The sequence below is a fragment of the Haemorhous mexicanus genome, chromosome 8 (assembly GCF_027477595.1).
Source record: "Haemorhous mexicanus isolate bHaeMex1 chromosome 8, bHaeMex1.pri, whole genome shotgun sequence".
Lineage (NCBI taxonomy): Eukaryota > Metazoa > Chordata > Aves > Passeriformes > Fringillidae > Haemorhous > Haemorhous mexicanus.
Window position 1 is genome coordinate 19569413 of NC_082348.1, and position 25645 is coordinate 19595057.

The 25645-nt window shown below is 37.5% G+C and overlaps 1 protein-coding gene across 1 annotated transcript in view; it reads left to right on the forward strand.

Moving 5' to 3' along the window:
• MYO3B (myosin IIIB) overlaps window positions 1-25645 on the forward strand; it is a 170196-nt gene that overhangs the window by 15793 nt on the left and 128758 nt on the right. Inside the window, exon 7 of the mRNA XM_059852361.1 lies at window positions 5180-5325. Coding sequence (XP_059708344.1) covers window positions 5180-5325 — 146 coding nt within the window. The remainder of the gene's footprint in view (window positions 1-5179; window positions 5326-25645) is intronic.

Consider the following 25645-nt stretch of genomic DNA (forward strand, 5'->3'; position numbering starts at 1 on the left):
CCTGAAAGCCAGTCTGTTTTTCTTTAATATAACATTTGGTCCAATAAAAGGTATTACATTTCCCTACAAATGTAGCCTGTTGCCAGAGCAGTCTAATGGTCTCAGGAATATTTCCCTTGAGTGAGTTAAAAATAAAAATTGATTACTCACAGCTGGTAAAATTTGACTGCTTGACATATAATTAATTTACAATAAATCAATATTAATTGTGATAATTACTTATAGGACTTGTTTTAAATGTTATTTACTACTTATTTTGGAAACATTTCTAACAATGAAATAATTTTCTGATATACTATGGAAACATTTGTATAATGGTACAAAATAAGGAACTGAAATCCAAATAAGAAAGTGCAGGAATATGGAACCAATTTCAATCAAAAAATTGCTTTTTATTCAATATATGAATGTATTTGAAGAGTGGAAGGAAAAGAGGGAAAGAGGAAGTGATGGAGAGATAGATAAGTATCACTTTGGTTTGTCTAATTCATATCCCCGGTGCTGCTATGTGCTATCGTGAAAGGCTTTTTTGGTTTTGGTACATAGGAATTAGAAGAATATTTAATGTTATATTTTCAATGTAAACAAATGAAGTTGGGTTGTGTAGTGTCAGCCGGAGCCCAGAAGTTCAGCTGGTTGATTTCACTTGAGTGGCACAGCTGGCAATCTCCTTTTCCTTGCAGCAAGGGTAACAGCTTAGTGCCACGTTCATTTTCCATGCGCAGTGCTTCTCAGCAGCGCTCACACTCCACATAAGCCGCTTACTTGGCTCTGTCAGCTGAGCCCAGCCCCGCCTCACCCAGCAGCTGCAGCCTTGCTAACTCCAGGCTCCTTCCCGCGGGGGTCAGCAGCGCTGATTGTGCAGCAGTCCTCTCCAGGTAGCACATCTGCGCTGCTGTTATTAGCCTGTGCTTGCAGCTCTGCTTTGTATTTACTGAGGCAAAGTGAAAGTAAGTTCACTTCTGATAATTTTGGGTAAACTTAAAAGGGTTTGATGTATTTTGTTTCACCTAAACATGTGTATAGCTTCCTCTCTCTGTGCAAGTCAGCATGACCACTGTCCATATAATAGGCAGTTCTCTGTATTAACTGTTTTCCTTCCTCTTAATCCACCTTTGATCTGCTGCTGCACTTGCTGAAGTTCAGAGAAATATTTATATTGATTTCAGAACAGGCAGAATTATATTCCTGAATATAAAATTCTCTTGTCAAGGTATAAGTCATCTTGTATGTCTCTGAATTTTTGTGTTTCTGTGCAACTTATGAATCACACAGAATGCCTAGGCACTGACTTCTCTAAATTCCCTCCACTTAGTGTGACTGATTTAGTTTATGTACCATTTTTCCAGACCTGTGAATTCCCTATCCCCTCATTTTGTACCAGTGTGGCCCTCAGCACAATTAGTGTTGACAGCTACCATCACACTTTCTGTTTCTCTGTCTGGTGTTTGAATGCTTTTAAACCTACAGCAGTATGACTGGGCATGAAATCGTGATGAAATTACAACTAAAACAAAAGATGACAGCCTGTCTCCTTAGCAACCCAGGCCACTGTGTGCATGCAGCCAGCCCATGCTGAAGTGAAGGACTTGGTGTTTATTCCCGTGGTGTTTACTAGCAAATCTCAAGATTAGCTACATCATCCCCTGAGGCTTTGCCATGAACATAATGTTTGCAGCAAAGCAAACTACATCTTCTGTTTGGCTTTTACAAGCAGGGGAGGATTTTGCTGGATAGAAAATTGGTACAAATAGGCTGTCTTTGCACAAGGAAAGAAAGGGAGAAGCATGTTCTCCAGTTTCAGATCATGTCTTCTGGGCTCTCTGTCTTCATACCCCACTAGGCAGAGCAGGCCTCAGCAGTGCTGAGTTGTACTCTCAGCTCCAAAACTCCAATGAAGAGTAGAGATGTTTCAAAAAAAGAAGTGTCTCTGAGTTCCTGATAGAGACAGGAATATAAAGAAAGATAATTCAGTAGCCCCTTTTGGTTTTGTCTCTTAGAGATTTTTGCTCTGCAGGGAGTAGCAAGTTTTCAAGGCAGTACAGGACTGGGGCATTCCCGAGGACTTGGCTGGCTTGTAAATTGTGACTTTAAGAACACTCTCTTCTTCGCGTTGCAAGAGAGTGTGCTCTCCTAGCCAGCACATTAAGCAAACTGCTGATGCACACCTTTCATCAAGGAAAAAACTGAAAATTTTGATTCTTGTTTTAAAAATTGAAATTAGTCACATCTACATTTCTCCAAGGAGTACATAAGTTGGCAAGATTCTAACAATAAGTTCCAAAGAAATTGAATATTTGTTTCAAACAAAAATGATTGTTACATGCATGTACATTCTGCATACTGGGTGAAGACAGTAGTTAATTTTGTATCTTTTCGGTGAGGCTAATCTCACTATTGTCAAGCTAATGATCTAAAACCTACTGGTTTGTATGGTCCACTGGCTTGAATGTCTTTTATGAAAAGAATATAATAAGGGGAATATTTTTTCTAAAATAATCATCATAGCCTCTGTCATAGAATGGAGGAGAATCTAATGGTGTCTAATTCCCCTTGGATAGAATTTTATTTTGACATAGTGTCATTATACTGCCATGTACTGGAGGTGTTTCTGTTGGGGTGGAGCAGAAGACACAAAGATGTGTTATACATTCCTTTCTCTTTGGTAGGTAGTACACTGTGAAGATGAAAAAAGCTCTAAGACTTATTAGTGTAGTTCATTAAACTTCATAAGACCAAGATATACAGCAAAGTTTGTCATCATCCTGTAGTTAGAAGCAGTTGTGCTTGTAGGAAAAAATCATGATATCTTTGAATGTGGGAGAGCAGCTATGTGTGTGGCATTGCTGATGAAGTCCAGTGTGACCTTGAGCAGGTCCTCCTTTTCCTTTGAAAATGAAAAGGTGTTCCTCTGCATCGTAAAGTTTGAGAACAAATAGAAAATATTTGCAAAGGAGTCAGTGCACTTCTGAGAATCCAGGCAACTTCAAGGTATTCACCACCAGGAGATGGGCTTTAACAGATTTTATACTAAGTAGAAAATATTTTTCTTGTGTTAAAAAAGGAAGGAGAGCACAGTGCATAAAGTTACCCACATATGGATAGATTTCCAAGTCATGGCCTTGGAAGCCAACCTGGATGATGATTTTTTTGAGGAATTCTTATTGAATATTCAGATAATTTGGGGAACTGTATAGAAAACCCCCAAAATAAACAAGAAATATAAGCTTCCTCTTCAATCTCTGGGCAAAATTTCAATGATAGCCTCTTCAGAATATGTTATTTATCTCTGATGGATCTCTACACTGACTTTCCAAATTTTTGCATTTGACTTTTCTCTCTCATAAATGCTATAAGAAAATGAAATTGTCATAAAGGCCTCTGAAACAGGTGTATTATAAAGCACTCTCCTTGAGCTGTGTAGAAGCTGTCTACTGTCCATATTTCATAAGGTAGAGTGATCTCCATGATGAGATCAAGGCTGTACTAAACATTCTGAAGAACTAAAAATTATTCCAGAGCTTTTATTTGAGACATTTTGTTGAAGAGAAGGGAGATAGAGAAAAGATCTTTGTGTGACAATTTTGAAAACCGCCAGATTAACTAAAAAAGCTCTGCCTCTTCAAATTGAAGGAAAAAATCTTGGAATCCTCTTCTGTGGTCCTGACTTTCATTTTTCCCCTTTCTCTGGAATACTAACTGAAAAAATTGAGGAGAAGGAGTGATCTTAACACTTGTCAAAACACTGATAAAAAATTTGGAAGCATCTTCATTTTTCTTCACTGATTTACTCTAGGAAAAGAAAAGGAATTAACTGATGTGCAACTTTAATGCAAACTTCCCCCATCCCCAAACATTTCACTATTATTTTAACTGTGTCCAACCCCCCGATTTCTGATAAAATAAATGATGAGTGCACTACAGTGGGGTCATGAGTCCCAGGTAAGAGATAGACAGTTTCTATGGGCATGTTGGATAGAATCACTACTAGAGTCAGGAATGTCTTTGTTAGGTGCAGTTTATGGAGAAAGTAACTAAGAGGTTAAGATGGAATCAGCAGCTTCTCCAGGAAAGGTTTTTTTATAACAGGTGACTGCCAGCAGCTACTTGTGTTGCTGACTTGCATGTTGCAATCTGTGCAAAGTGTTGTTCCAAACTGAAGCCCTAACACAGGAATTGAGAAGTAATACAGAAGTTAAAAAAATATAAAATCTCTTCTAGAACATAGGTACAGCCACACTAGGACATGTTATTTTTATCTTACTTACAAATTATTAAAGATACTTTAAAACCTATGAAAAAAAACATGGAAATTTATGCTAGCAATAGGCCAGGATCCAACAAATTATTTTAAAGTAATTGTTTAATTGATGAGATTTCGGAAGACCAACTTGAGACACAATTCCAAATTATAATAAAATTATGATTTTATTGCAGTGAAGCTGCAATTTTTGTCTCATCCGTTTGTAAAGATAAGGGCTAAATTTAAACTTTGGTTTGAATCTGGCATTTAGATTCAGCTGACATGAATAGTTAGTGTATTAGAATGTGATCTGTGAGTTGGCCGGAAGTGTGCATTAAGTCTGTGATGTAAAACAGTTCTGATATCCAAGGAGAGATTCCTGCTTGCTTCCATTTTTCTTAGACAAGGTACAAGGTATGTTTCCTAAGATTTTTTTAAACTACTCAAATGCAGTAAATACAAAACAAAACAGAAAACAAACAAACAACAGAAAAAGGGCAGAAATTTCTGATGGAATATCCTTATCTAAAAACCAGCTATGCAAATCAGTCTATCCTCATGCATAGTCATAGAAGTTAATAAGAATAACATCAGTAGGGTTCTCTGCTATTATAATAGGTCCCTGTAAGTAGTTCTTTCAAAAAAAGAATTTGTTATTGATGTTCTTTGTATAGATATTTAAAGCATCCTATGGTGCTTAATGTATTTTTTAAAAAAGAGATTGTTATTAAAGAAAACAAACAAAAGAGAAGTTCTAATTTGCTGTTACCTTTTTGTGGTGTTTCTTCTCTCTGGTATATACAGGCAAAAACGATATGGATTTGATAGCTACATAGCATTTTAGACATGACTCAAAAAAGTACTTTCATGCTGTATTGGATGACATGAGTTATAAATTAGACTAAAGCGTTGGTTTCTCTGCTTCTCTTCTGATAGGTCATTGCTTGTGAACAGCAGTATGACTACTCCTATGATGCTCGATGTGACGTATGGTCCTTGGGAATAACAGCTATTGAACTGGGGGATGGAGACCCTCCTTTATTTGACATGCATCCGGTGAAAACCCTGTTTAAAATTCCAAGGTATGGCACTAGATGGCTCTCTTCACTCACTAGTTTGTTCAAAGGCGCTCTACTCAAAGGAGAACTATTTGGCAAATGTTTGTGCTTAAAATCCTAAGAATCTCTTCTACAAAAAAAACCAATAAAAATCTGTAATGTTAAAGATTGGGTTTTTTTCAGTCTGGCTTCTACAATAATTTTTATTTAGAACTCCTTGAAATTATAAAGATTTATATATTTTATTCTTAACTTAGAATATAAAATCATATAATATCCAGATACCTTCCTTCCAGCAGAACTTTTCTTACCTCCTACTGATGAAAACGTTTATTTCAAATGGAGAAGCCAACATTTGTTTATTTAAAATTATTTGTTAAATAATATTTTCAAATATTATTCCCCTAGAGCCTTAGGCTTGTTTTACTGTAAAAGAAAAACATACGATTTTGACAGTGCTGTGAAGCAGTCTGGCAGTTTCAGCAAACTGTAGTCATAATTTATTTTTTCATTTACCTGAGGATGTTAAAATGTGAAGATTTGGATTGTCATCCGTGGACAACCCAATATGAATTATTAGATTAGGGATATAAATTTCTTTCTATATATAGTCATGTAAATTAGCTGTATTATTTCATACTGTCTATATTTGATTTCATTTGTTTTCATTTCATTGAGTCTTCCTGAATAAGTGAGACTGACAGTGTGAAGTAGAGTTTAGCAAAAGAACAGTTGTAATAATAGAAGAAATATAGAAATTGTCCATCATTGATTAGGCTGGCATGTACTAGTGTTTTCCACATTTTGGCTAATGAAGAATCACCACTGACTTAACAGTTTAAAACCTTCAGCAATACAAGTATTTGACCTTTTGTTATCTACACAGTTATCATAGGCTTTTAAAATTTCATCTGATTGCAATTTGCATTTCTGATTAAGTCTATTTATATGCAGATGCAGTTGTGCTGGGTTCTGGCTCATACAGTTATCTTCTCCCCAGCTCAGACATGAACTACCACCACTCTTTCCAAAATTATTTATACTGAAGCAGCAGTTATCTTGTTGCCTTTTCATGAGTGTAAAACGTGTCTGGGCAGTTAAAGCAAGGGGAGGCTTCAGATCACTAAAACAATATCTGAAAAATTTTATCAGTGCTCAAAACAGTTTAAGAGGACAGAAGTGATACCAAAAGTAAGAGCAAGCAATAGGACGATACAAAAAACTAGGGCATGTAGAGTCTTTGATTTCTGTCTACAGATTACCTATTTCTCTACGTGCTGTTGCATCTCTGTATGACTTGGCAAAACAAAGGTGAATTATCTATCTGAATAATCAAATAATGTGTACATTTACCAAATAGGGTAGTATCAGTTTTTAAGTTGAGATATTTTCCTCTGCTGTGCCTTTTATGAGCTACTGCCCTGCTGCTGCTAACTATGCATTCTTATTAGATGAAGTGAACTATGATGAGTGCTGGATGGCATAAGCTCCTGGAGTATAGGAGACAGAGCTTCCTCCTGGTACTTGTTTGAAATCAGTTCAGAGGGATAGCAAATATGATAAAAAGTTGCATTCCCCTGTTAGAGTAGCTTGACGGTTCAGAAGAATTCTCGGAGCAGTTCCTGATAACTAGGCTGAAATTCACACATTTTGAACAGCCTTTTCAACATGAGCTTTGAGGCTCTCAGACTGAAAGTGGTTCTTCTGAGCGCTGGATGTTGAGTGTTTGTGGTGACTTATGGAAGCATTGGAGCTCATCTGAGATTGTTCAATCCAAAATCCTCTGAGCACAGATGTGGTGTGACTGTGACTCCCTACAGTCAAGCTCTGTTTTATCTGGAAGTGCAAACGCTTCTGCAAATAACAAACAATAAATGTAATGGGTAATAATAAGCCGTAAACTCAATGGGCTATTGATTCATTGATTTTTGTTTGTGATTTCTGTATGTGTTCTCCCAGGATGATATTTTGTTGATTGGGCTGATTTGACTGTAGTTTGGAGAAGAGGTGACATTGCTATTTACAGTAAAAGACACTTAGACATCACTTAGTTAGAGAGTTATCAAGAATTAGTTCCTTGTTCTTGTGCTTACATTCTTGACTCCAGTTGATCTGTATCTTTCTATTTATACTGCCTTCTCTGTACTAGACTGGTCTGTTTTCTGTGATGCTGGTTTCTTTACATTAGCAGAAAACTTTGCAGTGGTTTTCAAGTTTTGTTATCAAACACTTTAATAGTCTGTTCTCGTGAATATTTTAAAATGATAGTATTGGCAAAATTGCCAAAACTAGATAGAGAAATGTCTGTGTGTGTTTCTGTAGACTTCTTCCATTCTCAAATGGTCAGGTTTCTATGTCAGTTTAGTCATTTAGTCTCACTTTTTTACAAGTGAGCCAATTGTGCTTTTAGCTTTGGCCTTGAGTTTCAACATAGTGAGCAGCAGAACTAGACCTTAGTCTTAAATGAGTATAATTTATATCAATGAGTCTTACCTTTGACTATATGGGATTTGAATCAACCATCAGATAAACAGTTTTGTACTGGCAGTCAGAGCAGTTGAATACCCTCAATATCTTTGGAGATATCTTCTTGTGTAGAACTCAAGTCAAGGACTTCTGTTAAACTTAGCTGCTTCCAGGTTCACGTCTACATTATGTAACTTGGACCAGGGATGGAATAATGTCCAGATTGAATAGCTCAGAGGCTGGCAAAGGAGCACATCTGTGGATACACCATAGAGTCCCAATATGCGGTATATGGCATTGTGGGAAGAGGAGGTGTCTTATACCCGTTTAAATTCAGATTTTCTATCACTGGGTGAAGTAAAATAAAATGTGATTGGGGACTGAACTTATCTCAACAAAATATCTTATTTCTAGAGGACAGGTGAACCCTCAGAAATCACCAAGTACTTCAACTTGGGCATAAGAAAAAAGGTGATCCCACTGTGCTGCACTTCCCTCAAAGCCTGACTAGTGTTTCACAACAGGAGGTGCTGCATGCTAAGTGGTTTTGAAAACACAATGGTTTTTTTTAAGGTGTCTAAGTATTAACTTCATACATTTTTTCATATGTCCTGAGCTATGAATCAGATGTTTAAACAACTTCCCATGGTTAAACTTTTCTTGTCCTTCAAAATTTGTCTGCAGCAAATATCTGATAGCAAAAGTGGAGTGAAAAAGAAAATGCTAGTTAATTTCTACATCAGATGTTTCATTAGACTCTGGAAATTATTTCTATGTATATTATGTAGGTTTAGAAGAGCAGGGGATACAAGTTCCTGGACTAATGCAAATATAAAAAACTTCTTTCATTCATGAACATTTTGTTGTATGAAGGTGCAGTATCTTAGAAACAGTTGTGATAGCACATGCATGGGACTTTTCTTTAAACTAATGAGAAGGAGACATTATCTTAGAGCAAATGTTAAGGTTCTGTTTTGCAATAATGCACATATTCTCTCTCATCAAAATGGATTCTTGGATCTAAGTAATAAATCTCCTGAAAAGGGACCTCCAGTGCCTAGAGATAAGAGATAAATCATACTGCGAAGACGCTGAACCATGAAATTATTCTGTTAACATGTCATCTGCCTAGAATATATTTTCAAATCTCCAACAGAACGGTCTAAATTATGAAAGGAAGGTGGCCTAGCAAAGTTAGTAATTTGGGAGTTGATACTTTTAACCTCTTCCATCTGCTGTCACTACTTAGGTGTGTCGGTTTTGGCAAAAATATTACAAAATGAAAGATTCTCAAATACCATTACACCTGAGCTTTTAAAAGTAAAATAGGTCCATAAATTCTTCAAACTATGTTAGCTTGTGAGAAATGTTACATCATCTCACTACTATCTCTTAGGGTATCATGACAAATCACTGGCAATTATTTGAAATTTTGAAAAGTAATGGCTATAAAAAATAGTGTGGCAGAGAGGAGATAAAGATGGTATATTGTATTCTGGAAAGGGTGGATGGGGTGTATGTACAAGTGTAAAGTGAGGATTTCAGATCATGTTGCAAAGATCCTGCTTTTCAGGATTTGTCTCTTTATATATAGTCTTTTATACAGGGACATGGTAAAGAGCAATTTTTCTAGGTTACACTGACAGCTGACACTAATAGGAATTAACCCAAATTCTCCACTCACGTCTATCACTCAAGTGTTCTTCTGAGAGCAGTGGAAGGCACCTGTTTTAAAATTGATTGGTGATAAGAAATGGCTATTTGATTTTCTAACTCACAAAATCTGAGAATTAAGTGAAATTTCATTTAAACTTATTATGCTTCATTAATTCATGTTAAATAGCCAGGAGTGGAATGGAATTGAGCTTGTGAGTAGTCATTGAATGGTGCAGTTCTTAACCTGTGTTGTACTGTGTTGAGACTTACAGCTCATGGGAGTACTTTATAGTTTGAATTTACTGATGCTTGACTCCTTCAGCAGCTGACCTGCATCCAGCAGGATCAAACCACCTCCTACCCCATTGCCACTTCAGCTTCATGGAAGTTTGTATATAGGCAGTATCCTCATACTTTCTGTGTCACCATACACTCACCTTTTATGTTGGTAAATAAACTCTGAAGTTCTCCAAGAGAACTCAATTACTGTAGTTTTTAAGGTGTGATCATGACAAGAGAGAGAATAGACAATAGAAAATAACTTCAGTAGATAGAGTGACTGTGGTACAGCCTGTTGCACCTTCATCTTGCTTTGTTGTATACATGTGAGGCATCTGCTGTGCTCTGGGGAGTTTCATCCATCTGAACAGCTAAGATCAATTGTGGGGACATTTTAAATACTAACATTTTCTAACACAGCCTTTCATATTGCAACCTCTCATGTTCCAACTTTTCTGTAATTTTGCCATCTGCATTGGTATTGACATGATCCTGATATATCATGTAGCATACACTTTTATTGCTGTTGCTTAAAGTGGTAAAGAAACACAAGCCTGTGTTGTAGGACAATATAGCTGAGAGTTGGTTGTTACTGTAAAACAAAATCCAAAAGAATTTATACAATTGTAATTACTTAATATGAAGTGTTTAATTAAAGGAATATGCTGAAAATAGTCTTATGGTAAATCATTTGACATAAGGAAGAGAAGTTTCAGAGCATAATGTTTTTTATTTCTGAATAGGAATGTGAAGTGCAGTTGCAGTAATGTGACTAATCCACTTCAGAAGACCAGATTCTGCCTATGATTATAGGTAGGGCATCATGGTGTCTGTAAAAGCTGAGTTTAATTGTCTGAGGAATAAGCTGACTTTGAAACAGTATTTTATTGTCTGATACATTGGATCCCCATTATTTTGTGATTGTAGTTTTATAGAAAATTCCAAATAATAAAAATGTAAGGTGACCTGTGCAGAACTAAATGTCCTTGGGATTCTCCTTACTTGGTGTATGAATAGCAAAGCAATTCAAGAATAGTCTATCTCCAGGTGAAAAAAAGAGATGGGTCTGTGACTAGGCATTAGAAAGACCACTACTAATTCTTCAGGAGGTTACAGACTTGTCATGCAATCTTGAACCAGTGAAATATGACTAGATTTTTCAAAATTATTTAAGTCCCCAAATGTGTTGTTGGCTAGCTAGTGGAATTTCCAAGAAGCACTTTTTGTTTTATTTCTATTACAATGCTTTAAATCTCCATTCTGTCTTTATTTTTTTTCCAAAGAGTTCAGGATCACTGGTTTCACAGCAAGTGAAGCATTGATATGTTTTTGAAAATGTCAGGAAGTCTACGTGCTTGGCTGTATTTTCTTCCATAGAATCACAGAATGGTTGAGGTTGGAAGAGATGTCTGGAGCTCATTTTGTCCAGCTGTCCTGCTCAGCCTGAGTTATCTGTAGCAGACTGTCCAGGACAGTGCCCATACAGCTTTGAGTATCTGCAAGGATGGAGACTCCACAACTTGTTTAGGCAACCTGTGCCAGTTCTCAGTCACCCTTACAGAGAAAAAATATTTCCTGATGTACAGGCTGAACCTTCTGTATTTCAGTGTGTGCACATCAACTCTTGCATTGTCACTGGGCACCACTGAACACAGCCTGGCTCAGTTTTCTTTACACTCTCCCTTCATGTATTTCTACATTGATAATAGCTGTTTTGAGCTTTCTCTTTTCTGTGCTAAACCACTCTGCCTGTCTCAACCTTTCCTCATGTGAGAGATGCTCCAGTCCCCTAATCAATCTCAGTGACTGCTTGCTGGACTGTCTCCAGTAGCTTTGTGCCTCTCTGACACTGGGGAGGCCAGAGCTGGACAGTGCTCTACATGTGGCCTCAGCAGGGCTGGTAGAAGGGCAGGGTCACCTGGCTCAGCCTGCTGCCCACCCCCCTCCTAAGGCAGCCCAAGGTTCCAGCAGCCTTTGTTACCTCAAGGGCACAGAGCTGGCTCACGTTCACCCCGGTGTCCACTGGAACCCCCAGCTCCTGTGATGCAAGGCTGCTCTCCTGGTGGTCAGCCCCAGAAAATACTGGTGCAGGGCTCTGCACTGCTTTTGCTGAACTTCTGAGGTTCCTGTTGGCTGTATCTCCAGCCTGTTGAGGTTCCTTCCCTTTGGATGGCAGCACAATCCTGTGGTGTATCAGCCATTCCTCACAGGCTGGAACATGCAAACCTGCTGAGGGTACACTCTGTCTCATCATTAATGAAGATGTTGAATGGGACTGGGCCATTTTTACCCCAGCAGTACCCCTCTAATGGTGGATGTAGGTATGTGGATGTTTGTATGATTTGGCAGTACATGTGTTAAGTCCACAGGGAAATAGTTTTGAGCTAAGAGGACAAGGTATTTTAGTATTGTTACTGTCACTGTCTTAGAGTTTGCAGCAGTGCCAAAAGACTTCAGGGCAAGGGCTCTGCCCTTATAAGGATGTACAGACTTATTCATTACTAATTCATTCCTTACAGGTGTATGAATTGATAAAACGTCAAATGCATCCTTGGGTTTAAATATCAGATTCAAATAGGTTTGTGCCAGGGTTTCACAGAGTAATGAGTACCTTGTAGTACTTTTACCTTCATTATATCATCTTTATTTAAGGAGCAGAGAGCAATTTCTAAGACTGTTCCAAGTGTGCATCTATAACTGGGCTTTTAAGTCTGGCAGTAGATCTAGAAATTGACGTGTATGCAGTTAGCAGCTATATCATAGCAAAATGGAGTCTGTTTTCCATTTACCTTATGACATTTTAATATATTTGAGAAAGTGGTAGAATATTATGAGTATTTTTATATATTACATAAGACAATAGGGAATTAGCCCTAAAATTAAATCATCTTGGTGCAATTTCCCTCCTTTCCTTCCTTTAACTGTCCAGTCATCACATAACTTATCTACAACTGCCTGTTTCTCATTGATTTTGTCTTTCTCTTCCTTTTTATAAGTCACTTACAGATAGAATTTGATTTTGCAAATGCACTCTTTGTTCATATGTATTCATAGCCTAATTTCAGCAAGTAATTATAATTTGTGCTCTGTGGCTTGCTGTTGAATAGTCTGTTGTAAGCATCTACTGTTTTAGCTGTTAAGGAGGACTTCACCTGCACAGTATGTTTCTGATTTTTGGTTCATTAAGAGTCTCTCCTCCAACTGGCTTTCTCATGAATAGAAGGGTACTGTTTTATAGGTATGTTCTTTGGTGCTTATTTAAAGCAGACTGTTTCACCAAACGTTTCCTGCCAGTATAGTTGTTGCTAGAACACAGAAGAGCTAAAATGTACGCAGCTGAAATGAATTCATCAGGAAACTCAAATAATCGTGAAAATAAACATGCTCAGTTCTCAACCATTTTCTGAGCAAATAAAGTACAATCACTTCTGATATTCTGTGTTACTCTCCAATGCTGCACTCAACTGCCTCTAAACCCTAGGTAGAAGCTGAGATGCCTGACAGATGTTTTTAATGACTCCATATGCAGTTAATTTTGTGCATTAAATGCACATAAACTGTTTTAGTCATCCAGTTTCTAAAGTAAATTATTACTTTTCAAAATCCATTGCATAAGTAATAACAGACTGCTAAGATACTGTGAATGCCATTTTGTTTTGCTCTAGTGGAAAATTTCTTGCTGACAAGGTCAAGCCTTGCAGTCTGAGAGCAATCATGTGATGAAAGGCACATCTAGCAGGAGGAGAGGTGGGAGATGGACATCTTCTGTTGTCTCTTTCAGAAGTGAGGATTTGAAATATGTTTCAGTCAGATTTAGGGGATAGAGCTGACCTAGCAAGTCTTGCTTTTATTATTGTGGAGTAAAATTATGTTGGTTTTAGTGTGCTTTGAAAACTGCTCCCTGTGTCTTGACAGGACTACAGTAGTTAACAGCATTGTCTGTAGCTGTCTTTTGGCAGTAATGCTGTCAGTGTAATCCTTACACAGAGTATATACTGATTTTTAAGGAGATTCATGCTATGGGGCACAGTAAACTGGAGGTTGCAATGGAGAGGATGTAGCATGGCTGCTTTTTATTTCTAGTGCAGCAAAATACTTGTGCTCTGCATTTAAAATGAGTTTGAAGATTGTGAGAAAATCTCACAATGGTTACAACCAATTTTCCACTATTTACCCCAGGGAGTAGCTTCCTTTGAGGTAGATAGCTCACATGTAATATTGCCCTGAGACATTTCATGTTCAGGTAATTTTTTATGATTGATTGATATACATTGTTATAGAGATAGATTCTTAGGATAAAAGTAATTAAACAGTCTAGGAGTCAAGTTGCTCAGCAAACAACTAGGTAGATGTATTTTCAACATGTAAGCCCACATCGTTACCATAGGTTGCTGAGAGGCTGTGATGCTTAATAGATAAGGTTTAGATAGATTACCTGCAGTACCAAACAATTTACTGGGAACAGAAAATGGGCTTCAAATACAGTCTAGAAATGAAACATCACAATTATTTGAGGTACTCTGTAACCTTGGAAACAATTGGGAGCAGTGACATCAGCAACAATTATGTGCTATTTTGTCTTCAGTTTATCACCAAGGTAACCAGAGCAGGTTTCCCTGCTTGAAATTTTAAGAATGTCGTGGTCTGGTATTAAGTGAACATTCATGAAGCAGACTACTTAGGGTCTGTTAAAATTGCATTCTGCTTCCCTTTCAAAATGATCCTTCAGGATTTAAATTGTGTAAACTCCTGTGTTTGTTTGGATTTTTTTCATTTTTCCCCCCTTTTTTCCCCCTATGAAACAGCTGCAGGAAAATAAAGCCTTAGTTACCGTGCTAAATTCTCTAAATACTGGAAAATTTATTTCCTTATTGATTCCTTTTTGTGGCCCCCAAATACCAAGTATTGCAACTGCATACAAAGGCTGCGAGTAGCACAATGTTATTTTTGGGCACGGGATTTACCCACAATGGAGGACACATGATGTTCCCACACTGAACTTCCTTGAGGGGAGCTCTGCATTAAAGTCTAGTATCACAAGAGACTTGTGTTCAGTGCTGCCAGAGGAAAATACTGGATGAGTTAGACTTCCTGGCTATCAAGCATCCACAGTCAGCCTACCTTACCTTGTGGTTGTGCCACATGATAACCATCTTCATGCTTAGTCCAGAGAGGTGTTTGGTTTTTTGCAGTAGATTTGGAAAAGGTGATGTTTGAGTTAAAGTTTTGCTACATGGTGGAAAACCTGTACTCCCTTTTAATTGCTTTCTGATTGGAAAGTTCTGTGGTGTCAGAGCTGTAATGCTGACAGGCAGGTTACTCAGACCATACAGTCTCTTGTGTGTGTGACTAAATTTTAGTGAGAGGTATTTATATGAAATGGTGATAAAGCTTATGTGTCAGTCATGGGGGAAAAAGAGGAGATTGCAAAAAAGTTGCTTTTTTTTGAAGTCTGGAACAGTGTCTTGGCTGAAAGTCATATCAGTGCTATCAATTTTCATTCATAAAACTTTACTATTTTGCCTGCGATGTCTTACCTTGTCAAACATCTTTTTTTTGCATGTATCTTTATCCCTAGATTACTGCCCATGCAAGACACAGCTTTGTGTTCTGTTGAGTTATAATGCATTTAACAGGTGGTTTTGCAGGGCTGTTGGTACATGTGCCTCAGAAATACAAGTTAGAACTTAATGTTTGAAGGAAAGTTATAAAATTTTGTTCTGGTTTGTAGTGCAGTCCTAAAGAAGTGAAACTTCATTACATGCCGTTGGCCTTGTGGGGCTCCAAAATAAGCTTTATAGCCTATGTTTAATATTGGAGTTCAGTAGCCCACATCATTTATAATGAATTGAGCCAAGTAAATTAAATTAGATTTTTGCATGAACAAAAGATAATCTCTTCACATAGTTTGGTATTGCAGAGTGAATAAGACACCTTGTACATTTCACAGTTCCAGAGACTTTCATGGGACGTAGTCGAAAAACAGATGCCTTTTCTCTATTCAAAATAGAATATTGATGTTCATATTTATAAAGGAATTAATTCACTGGCTGATGGAAGCAGAAGAACAAGAAAGTGAACTTTTTCACTAGAATGTGGTACTAGCCACATTCTAGTAAGATTGTAATTGTCCTTAGGATCATAATGAATGTGTGTTGGTTATTTTTTGGTAGTAAAAAGTGACCAAATGCCTATGTGCTTTACTCTCTAAAGTAATTTTCAGAAATATGCAATAAAAAGTAATCACACTATTTGCAAACATATTTGGTGAAAAGGAGCTGGGCTTTGAAAGGTATTGATTTGCTTGTTGCAGTTATTAGTTTGATTAATGTTAAGATTTTATGCAGTATATTTAATAATTACTCAAGATTAGGGCAGTAATAATGCACTACATATATCTGCACATTGCTATTAACAATTAGTGGCTTATATTTCTTTCCTATCAGAGATATAGTCATAAGTTAGAACTCATAAAATTTTTAAAGAAATATTTATTGGAGTAGGCATTGGTCATAAATCTTTATAACTCCAGTATTCAGGGAGTAATAATGATTTTAGTGGGTTTATTTCATGATTATGAAATGCCATTTAGATTTCTGTTGTAATGCAACTTCTCCCAAGAGTTCCTGCAGGAGGTGCAAGTTTCCACAGCTGTCATGAGGCCAAGGAAAAACTCCCTGGCAAGACTCTAGATAGTGCATTCTCTGCAGAGAGGCCACATTTTATATATGAACAAACTGGAATATAGTCAGATTAAATGACTTTGCAGTGCTAGGTTCACAAATGTACAGTGCAGTTGGAAGAAATAGCAAGCAGGAAATGGAAAAAGGAAATAGAAGAGGGGGGAAATGGTAAATAATGCTGAAGGCCTGGTGAAATGGCCTGTCAGTTGGTTCTGTGCTAAGGTTTAGTATTTATATATGGCTAAATGTGATCTTGAGAGTGTAGGGATACAAAGCAATGGCCATGTTCAAGGGCTGGGTTTCAAAGTGCTGACTTCTATGATAACTGAAGAGTCCTTACTGAAAATTGACTGAAAATGAATTTGAAGTGTGAAGACCTGAGAATATAAAGCCTTGAGAAACCTGAGCTGAACTCATAAATGGTCCTGCTTTGAGCAGGAGGTTGGGATAGAGGCCTTCTGAGGTCCTTTCCAGCCTGTGTTAGTCTGTGCTGTGGGGAAAAATGTTCACTTCATCCATATAAGGGTTTTAGGAGGAATTTAAGTAGTAAACAGGATAGTTTACTTACTTAGCCAGTCTGAATAAACAATTACTGGACTAATTTGTCTAGTGTTGTTAGTAACCCTTAGAAGTTTGAATTTAAAGTGTACAGATAGAAAGATATAAAAGGTTTGAAGACTGAAAAATGCTGGTAAAACTTATCAAAACCAAGTGAATTTTCTAAGGCACATGTAATTATTTTTACAGAGGTCTATATTTGCTTTATTGAAAAAGTGTCAAAAATTTTATAATGTATCCAAAATAAAGTTAGAAGTAACTTGAACATGGCCCTGCTTATCTCTAAGATATAAGATCTCTAAGATCCAAAGTATATATCTAAAATCTTGACGACTGGCATTTTAATCTACGTGGCAAATGAATGTTGAGATCTCATGAATGAGAGCTGTATTTAAAAAAAAAAAAAAAAAGAGAGGTATGTCTGTGAGAACAGAGGAAGCAACAAAGCAATTTTTGTGCTCTTGGAAAAGGAGCACTCACTTTTCTTTCTGAGCAAACCTTTCTTCAGTAGCTTGGATAGCGACAGGGGAAAGGAACATTTCTCCTTTTGAGTGAATTGGTATCTCTGCTTTGGCATCCAGCACCACAGTCTCTGAGAGCATTAGGAAAAAATAGTAGTAACATCTTTCATCTTTCTACTTGGCTGACTAAAGTGATTGACTTCATGCAGTTTAGTTCGGTTAAATTAGCTAAAATGTGACTGCTAGGTTTCTTCATTCCCAGTATAGTTAGATCAGATTCCCTCTTATCAGACTGTTCACATATTAGTACAAGAGCTGGATAAAGATGTTTGAATTACAATAAGGTAGATTCATTGGGCAAGTTGATGATCCATGATCTGTTGCCAGCTTGCAAACACGTCAGACTTTTAGAGCAGGCAGCATCTGCTTGAACTGTCTGGGGACACAAAAAGAAGAGCAAAAGTCTTAAATTGCAGCAAAACCAGAGGTCTGAGTTTATGGAAGTATAATTTTCTTCTTGTTTAGCCATTCTATGTGTTATTTAAAATTGAGTGTTCATGTCATGTTAAAAAGTATGTAATCACCTTAGTTACTCATAATTAATTACTGAGTGGAAATTCAGGAAGGAAGGAAGAATTGTGTTCTATCTTATACCCTCTATTTTTATTGTAGATGTATTTTTACTTCTCTATCCTAGTTTTTGCCTTTGGGGATTTTGGTTTGTTTGTCTTTATAATTTTTTTTGTCCCTCATTTTTACTTTTTGCGCTTCTCCCTTTGTCAGTACTTTGATATTTTTCCCTATCTTAGCATTATCTTTTTCCTTTTGCCGAGGTGCTCCTTCCCATCTTAAAAATGTTCCCTTGTCCTATGTCTGTCATTTACCATTGCTTCTTTCAATTCTTCATTTTCTCTGAATTTTTAAACTTATGCAGGAGATACTTCTTTTCAGAGCTTACCATAGAATATTCAGCATGAAGTGAGGATCAAATCTTGTATTAAAAGAAAAAAATCACCCCTCTTGATCTTCATGTGTTCCATGATGTTTTAATAGACCAGCTCTGTAGCGGTTCTTTTGGTCTCTTCTTGCATCACTAATTGCTTTGCTACACATTACGTCCATCATTAGCAGCTCTTACCATCCATGTGTTTTAGCTGCCTTTATCCTTTCCTAGATTCCCTGGCTTACATGAGTCAATATTTTCCCCAAGCTATTTTCCATGGCCTGTCCAACTGTTTCAAGGAACACATGAGTTTTTCATTAGCATCTTTACAGGTTTATTGGGATGCAGCCTTCCTGTATTATTGTCATTTAGTTCTGCCTCAGAGAGGGTTTATTTGAATTGCAGTCATGGGACCTTTTTGGTAATGAATAAATTTTTAATGTTTCTCAGACTATGTTTTCAGTCTTCACCCCAGATGTAATGTACAGGTATTCCTAAGCCACACAGGTTGGGTTTTTTTTAAACAGACAAAAATTTAACTATTTTAGAATAAAGCTTATTGGATGGAATAGGAGGGGGAACAAATAAATTTCAATCCACATACAGTCCTCTTGCTCAGAAGACATATTACCTTAAATGATAATTCCCTTTTTAAAAAAAATGGTACTCTTACACATCTTGCACATTTCTTTAGGTTTCAGCATTTATTCAGTCTATTGCTTCAGAATATTTATAATGATCCTCCTAATGGTCCATTGGAAATGTGCCACCTTTAACTAATGTACCCCTTCTGCAGGTGTTTATTTCTGAGCTAGACTGGCAGAGCTATCAGAATAATACCAGTTCATACAATACTAAGATGAAAAATGTTAGTAAAGTTTGAGTCATAACATACAAAGATCCTTTCTTCCTTTGAAAAGTGCAGGGTTTAAGTGCTTGCTTTTGCTGAGTGTAATGATTGAATTGCATGTTCAGTACCAGTCACATCAATCATGTGGTAATAAACTTCTTTTATGGGGTTACTGTTAGGTTTATTTGTACTTCCATAGAGCCTCAACTAAGAAAATGCTCACTTTCATGAAATGGAAGGATAAGAAGGTGTCTTCCTCTTTGAAAATAAGATTCACCATGGCATGACAGGGCCTTTGCTCTGCTTTGCCCTCCTGGGCAGAGGGAGATCTCAGCAGGAGTACAGGACTGTGGTACAGTGTTCCATGTCAGACTCCAAATGGTCTAGTTCTTCCCTTGGCAATCGTCCTATGCTTAAAAGAAACAGTTTGTAGCATCCCTCTCTGTTTTTCTTGAGCCAACTTTTAGCTTTCCAAGAGTGGATCTGCTCCACTGGGCAGTGCTTTCAGGAAGGTGTCCTACTCAGGCCTCTTAAACTGGCTGATGTACAGTGGGAGTGTGAAACACACACAATTCAGGAATTGTCCTTAGAAATTTGTCTGTGGGATTTTCACTTTCAGATGTAAGTAGATATTTTACTTCTCCATAAATTTCTACAAATATGCTGTGTAATTGCAGTATTTTAATATTCCAGCTACAGAAGTGTAGTGTCTAGACACCACCATATGTATTTCAGTCAGGCACAGAAGTATTGCTGTCCTATTTTCTTTTCTTTGGCAACTGACATTCTACTGCTTTGCAAATTCACAGAGCAATGATTTTAATAGAAAAGCAAAATACTACATTGCACTAAAGATGAGAACTGGTTATAAATAAAAATTGTTACTATTACTTTCCCTGTTTCAATTGCTCCTAATTTGCTTGTGCCTCTTTAACTCTCTGAAACTTCTGTGAATAAATGAGATTACAAAGCATAATTATAAGTCAATTATGCTGAATTTTTGGTTGGAAGCTTGACCACTGGAATGCAAAGCTGTGTTTTCCCCTCCATCCAAAAATATTTCTGAAATGAAACACTTGTTTCTGTCTCAGTGAAGCCAGAAACTGAAACTGGAAACTGAAGAATAAATGACAGAAATAAATGATGCCTCGTCAGGTTCTGAAAAAGGCTAATGAAACCTTGCAGATGCCAAATCTGACTGAAACCAGTGGCCTGTGAATTGCAATGTTCAGGGGAAAAAGTCAAAGATAATCCAGATGTTCCCAAGCAGAACACTTTGCAATACTTTTTCATCAATTTTCTTTCTGTTTGTATGGACTAAAAAATTACATAACTGAGATTTAGTTTGATACATTTTCTGAAGGTCACTATTTGACCTTCAAGATAATTTAGTGTGCTTAGCACATTTTTTCTGTCTGTACTCATTACTTTAGAGGTGGTGTTTATCAGATACATACCATTTTGAATCACAGATTGTTCATGTGATGGAGGTTTCTTAGAAAGCCTCTTTTGACAGCCTGTTTATAGTCTTCCTGAAGCACCTCTCTTTTGGCAATGCAGAAAGTGAATCTTGACAGTCAAAAGGAGATTGTGCATAATTCTCGAACTGGCTACCTTTTACCATTTATTTTTGCTCATTATTTTTCTGCCTGATGAACTATTATATAAGCAGGAGACTTTTGAATAAATCTTGATTTAAGTGTGGTTTAAATAGCTAGTTGATATTTTGTTCATTGGTGGGTTTGAATTTGTTTTGCAGCCAAGCCCATATTTCATTGTTAATCTGCTAAGTCACCTACTTAGTGGCAGCAAAATTAATAGTCATGTAAAAACATAAGCAAAAAGAAGCAAATGTGTATTTATCTGTTACAGATTACACAGCCATCATTCTCTTCTGAGAGAGGGAAAACAGGTATCCAGTCTGGTTTTTACTAGATCAGGAGCCTGTGTTACAAAAAAAAAGAACCCAAAGCCAAAATAGTGCAGTACTACCCTTGACCTTTCCAGGTAATTAGAATCCTGCAGTCTATTTAACTTTCAGTTCAATATAAATTCCTCATATGCTGTTGGATTGAGTCCAGACTTCTGTAACTGTGTATAGCCTATGGAAAATTCCAGTGAAGAGGGAATATCAGATAACTCTGTTTCTGTAATTAAAAGATAGTAAAATACTTAAGCAAGAAGAATATTTTTGCTTCAGTAATGAGGCAGCGATGTCTTGTGTTCTACTTAATTTTAACCAATTCTTTTCCCTCAGTAGATTTTGGTCTTGGTTTAAAGCAGCATAGCCTTGCTAGAATTAAGGTGCTTACACATTATTTGAATAGATATATGGCTTTGATAATTTTAGAAGAGAGGTTGTTGAAGTTGTAAGTTAACACTTTTGAATTAGATATTTACAGAAGAAAAGGAGTCCTCAGAGAAAAGGGCGGAGGAGGGTGAGAAAGGAGATGACACTGTTTAGAAGTGAGTCACTTGCCAGTGAAAAGGTGTCTGGAGAGCAAACTCAGCAGGAGCATACTCCTTCTTCCCCCTTTCCTCCAATCATCTCTGAGGATGCACTGTATCTTTCATTTTCACAGAATAAAGATCATTTTACCAGTGTTCCCTAGGGGCTCAGGGAAGGGACATTACTGGAAAACTTTCCAGTCTAGTAAGGACCTTCGATGGCTCTCTGTTATTGGTTGCTCAAGCTGGCAGTGATGAAATAACAAATAGAAATCTGAGGGCAGTCAAAAGAGACTTCAGGGCCTTGAGACAGTTGGTTGAAGGATCAGGAGCACAGATAGTGATTTTGTCAATCCTTCCAGTGGCAAGGAATAATATTGATAAGAATAGGCAGATCCATCAGGTCAATGCATGGCTCTGAGACTGGACTTAATTGGAAAAATTGTGAGTTTATTGACCATGGGATGATCTGTTCAATATCTGTTCTACTATCACCTGAGGGGGATATGCCTCTCTCAAAGGGGAAAAAAAGAGCTCTAGCATAGGAGCTAGCAAGGACTCATTGACTGAACTTAAGCTTGAAAGAGGGAAAAGGAAAATACCAGTGATGATTAATGGGATGGTGTGCCAAAACATGAGAAAATGAGTAATCATAGAAACCTCAGAGTAATCATAGGAACCTCAATCTGTTCCATGAGACATTGGCTACAAAGTACTCCACTGAAATGTTTCTAGACTGGTGCACACAGCAAAAGGAACAAACAGGAGCCCGGAGCTTTGGCGCAGTCCTAGAGATTTCATGTCACTGGCATAATTGAAACCTGGTGGGATGAGTCCTCTGACTGGAGTGCCCTGTTGGATGGTTACAGGCTCTTAAGGAGGAGTAGGCGAGTCAGAAGAGATGGGGATTGGTGTGGCATTGTGTGTAATGGAAAGGCTAGAATGTATGGAACTCACGGTTGGCAATGGCACTGTTGAGAGCTTCTAGATAAGAATCAAGGGACAAATAATGCAGATGCCATCATGGCAGTCTCTTGTATACCTCCTGGCCAGGACAGAGGTCTGCAGGCTGAGGGGAGATCTCACTGCAGCCTTCAACATTGGTTCAAGGGGTTGGGGAGGGGCAAGTACCAATCTCTTCACTCTCATGACCAGTGACAGGTCCAGAGAAAATTATATGAAGCTGAGTCAGGGGAGGTTTAGGTTGGATCTCAGAAAAAGATTTTTAACCAAGAGGGTGATTGAGCAGTGCAAAAGGCTCTGCAGGGAAGTGGTCACCGCAGCAAGCCTGAGTTCAGGAAGCATCTGGACAATACTTTCAGGCATGTGGTGTGATTCTTGGGGATGTCCTGTGTAGGGCAAGGAGTTGGACTCAATGCTCCTGATGGGTCCCTTCCAACTCAGTATTCTATGATTATATATAGTTAGAGTACTATGATTTAGCATTAGTCTCTTCTCTTGCCCAAGAAAGTTTTAAGTAATTGTGCTGAGTCCTAAGAAACTAAAGACGCTGTGAGTAGCTGCTGCCTTTTCCAGTTGTCTCATATGCTGTGATTTGTTATGCACAGTCTTAAGATACAATGCCTTGTTGTCTGTAGAGGCATGGGAATGCAATGCTTGCAGATCTGGTTAAGAAGACTTAAGGGAGATTGGTGCCTGATACTGTCAGGATTTGCAGAATTCTTGGCATTTTGAGGATGTTCAATTGCTTTTGGATTCCCCCAGACAATTTGAGGATTGGCATTTTGAGGATGTTCAGTTGCTTTGGGATTCTCCAACTGAACTGGCAGACAATTGCATTAGACCTGGAGCTATTTTGCCACAGTCCCATGCTTCTGATACAGCTTCCAGTTTTGTTGTAAATCCTATGTTCTTTCTGATCTCCTGGTCTCTTGAGCCAATTGCTGCTGTGGTTCCCAGCCATGGAGGCTCCATGTAACAGCATTCAGATTGGTGATATCTTTCCACTGACCTAAAAACAACTTCAAAGGCCTGCCTCTATATACAGGGATGATTTTGTACTGATTCTCCACTTCTCCAAGTTTCTATAGTTTCTATCTTAACTTCACAGAGCTGATAACAGTACACTACTTCCTGCTGAGTGGACTTTGGTGAAATATATTAATGGAAGTCAGTTGAACTTCAGTGGACTTTAGTAGGAGACAGATGAATAGGATAATGTTTAGGGTCTGAACTTTTCCTTCAGATCAGTGAACACCTCTTATTAATTTGAATGGGCCACAAATCGAGTGTATCAGGAAATCTTCTGAGCCTTTTTGAGAATTACCTGGTTATTTTTGGAGGATTACGCAAGATGGAGACTCCTGCTCTAGAGTGGCAGGACTTTAAACTTGTAGAAGAATTTATATGGTATTAATAATTGTGAATTACTCATGTATTTTAATAAAATAATAATTTTTATTTTTTAAGGAAATCTTATTCACTTAGTGTTTTGAAATATGCCTGAAAAGTGTATTTTTATGTAAAAACTAGCTGTGTATAAACCTAGGAAACTGTCAACAGAACTGTAATCTCTTCAGCTGGCTAGAAGAATGGTTCAGAACATGCTTGTGTGGGGGAGGTGGTGATTGTCAGAGCCTGTACATGGTGACAGGTGTTGGTTGTTCATCTGCTAATTTCTCATTAGAAACAATGCAGTGGGTTGATCAGTTGCAGTTTGGTGATTGGAGGCACTGTCGGGATTTCTGTTGGTAAAATTTATGAATATTGTTACTGAAGTACTTTAAAAAATAGTGGATGTGTTTTCAGTTTTAAGAATTTTATCATAAATGGAAATATTTATTTTCTCATTGTCAACAAATATCTATTATCCATGATCTGTAATTAGGCTCACAGTTTAACCTGTAAAGGATGAGTGGTGCTCACTGGACTGCTTCATTTGCCTTACTGTGGTAAAATGACCAATTTTGCCTCACCAGCTGTGACTTTGGAGGCAGTGACTTTGGAGGTGGTTTGAATGATGGGAACATATAAAGCTGTATAGATTAAAATATTTCCAGCGTACAGCTGTGTGTGTATCAGTCAGAATTCAGCAGCAGTTCTTGCTTGATAAGCTTGCTAATGTCTTCTTGTCCTTAGAAGGAACACTGTTCCCCTGTATGGGTGTCTTGTACAGTCACAACCTGCATTCTTTGCTGAAGCAAAACTCCCAGTGAAAAACAGCATTAGAGTGACCGTGGAAAGCACTGAATACAAGGATAGAAAAACTACTCACAAGGGCAGTGCATCTGAGTAAGGAAATAGAGCATGTAGTTCTGTGACTAATTAGGAATTATAGAAAGAACTGAAAGAAAAAAGACAAAGTTGGGAAATAAATGGTTGATTACTCATCTTGCATAAAAGGAGGACGTTTTCAAAAGACAAACCCAATTATAGCTGCTTTTCCCAATAATATTCCTATCTACTTCTCACCATTTCCATCAAATATACTAGAAAATAAGACTATATTGTGCTTCAGCTTGTGGCAAAAATGATTGAAAGATTGCATGCAGAGTGTTCTAATTTTACATTTAAAAAGTAGATTAAGTTATGTCAGCAAGTTAATGAGAGGTAGGTTTTTAGTTTTTCTATGGATGTTTTTTGAGCGCTGCAGAAATAGTCAGGTGTTGGCAAAATGCAGTGGTGTTGGCTGAAGCTGCAGAACTCCATGTAATGGAATTAACACAGTCTGGAATCCAAAATGGCCCTAGTTTGATCCTTGAGCTGAAGTGGTCAGGCAAATGTTGTTTCTCTGTGGTTTATCATCTGATGATGCAAATGAGTTGTTTTACCTTTTTTCTTTAATGAGATATGACTCAGGATATTAATTACAGGTATTTTAAGGGATTATTAATTTCAAGCTGCAAAAGACCAGGTGTACTTATGAAAAATGTTTAGAGTTACCTTTGCATTTCTGCCTTTTCTTATTACCCTACAACTTAGAGTCTTTACTGCAGAAGTGCCCCTCTGGAGGTGCCATGGAAGCAGTGGTGTTTTCTGG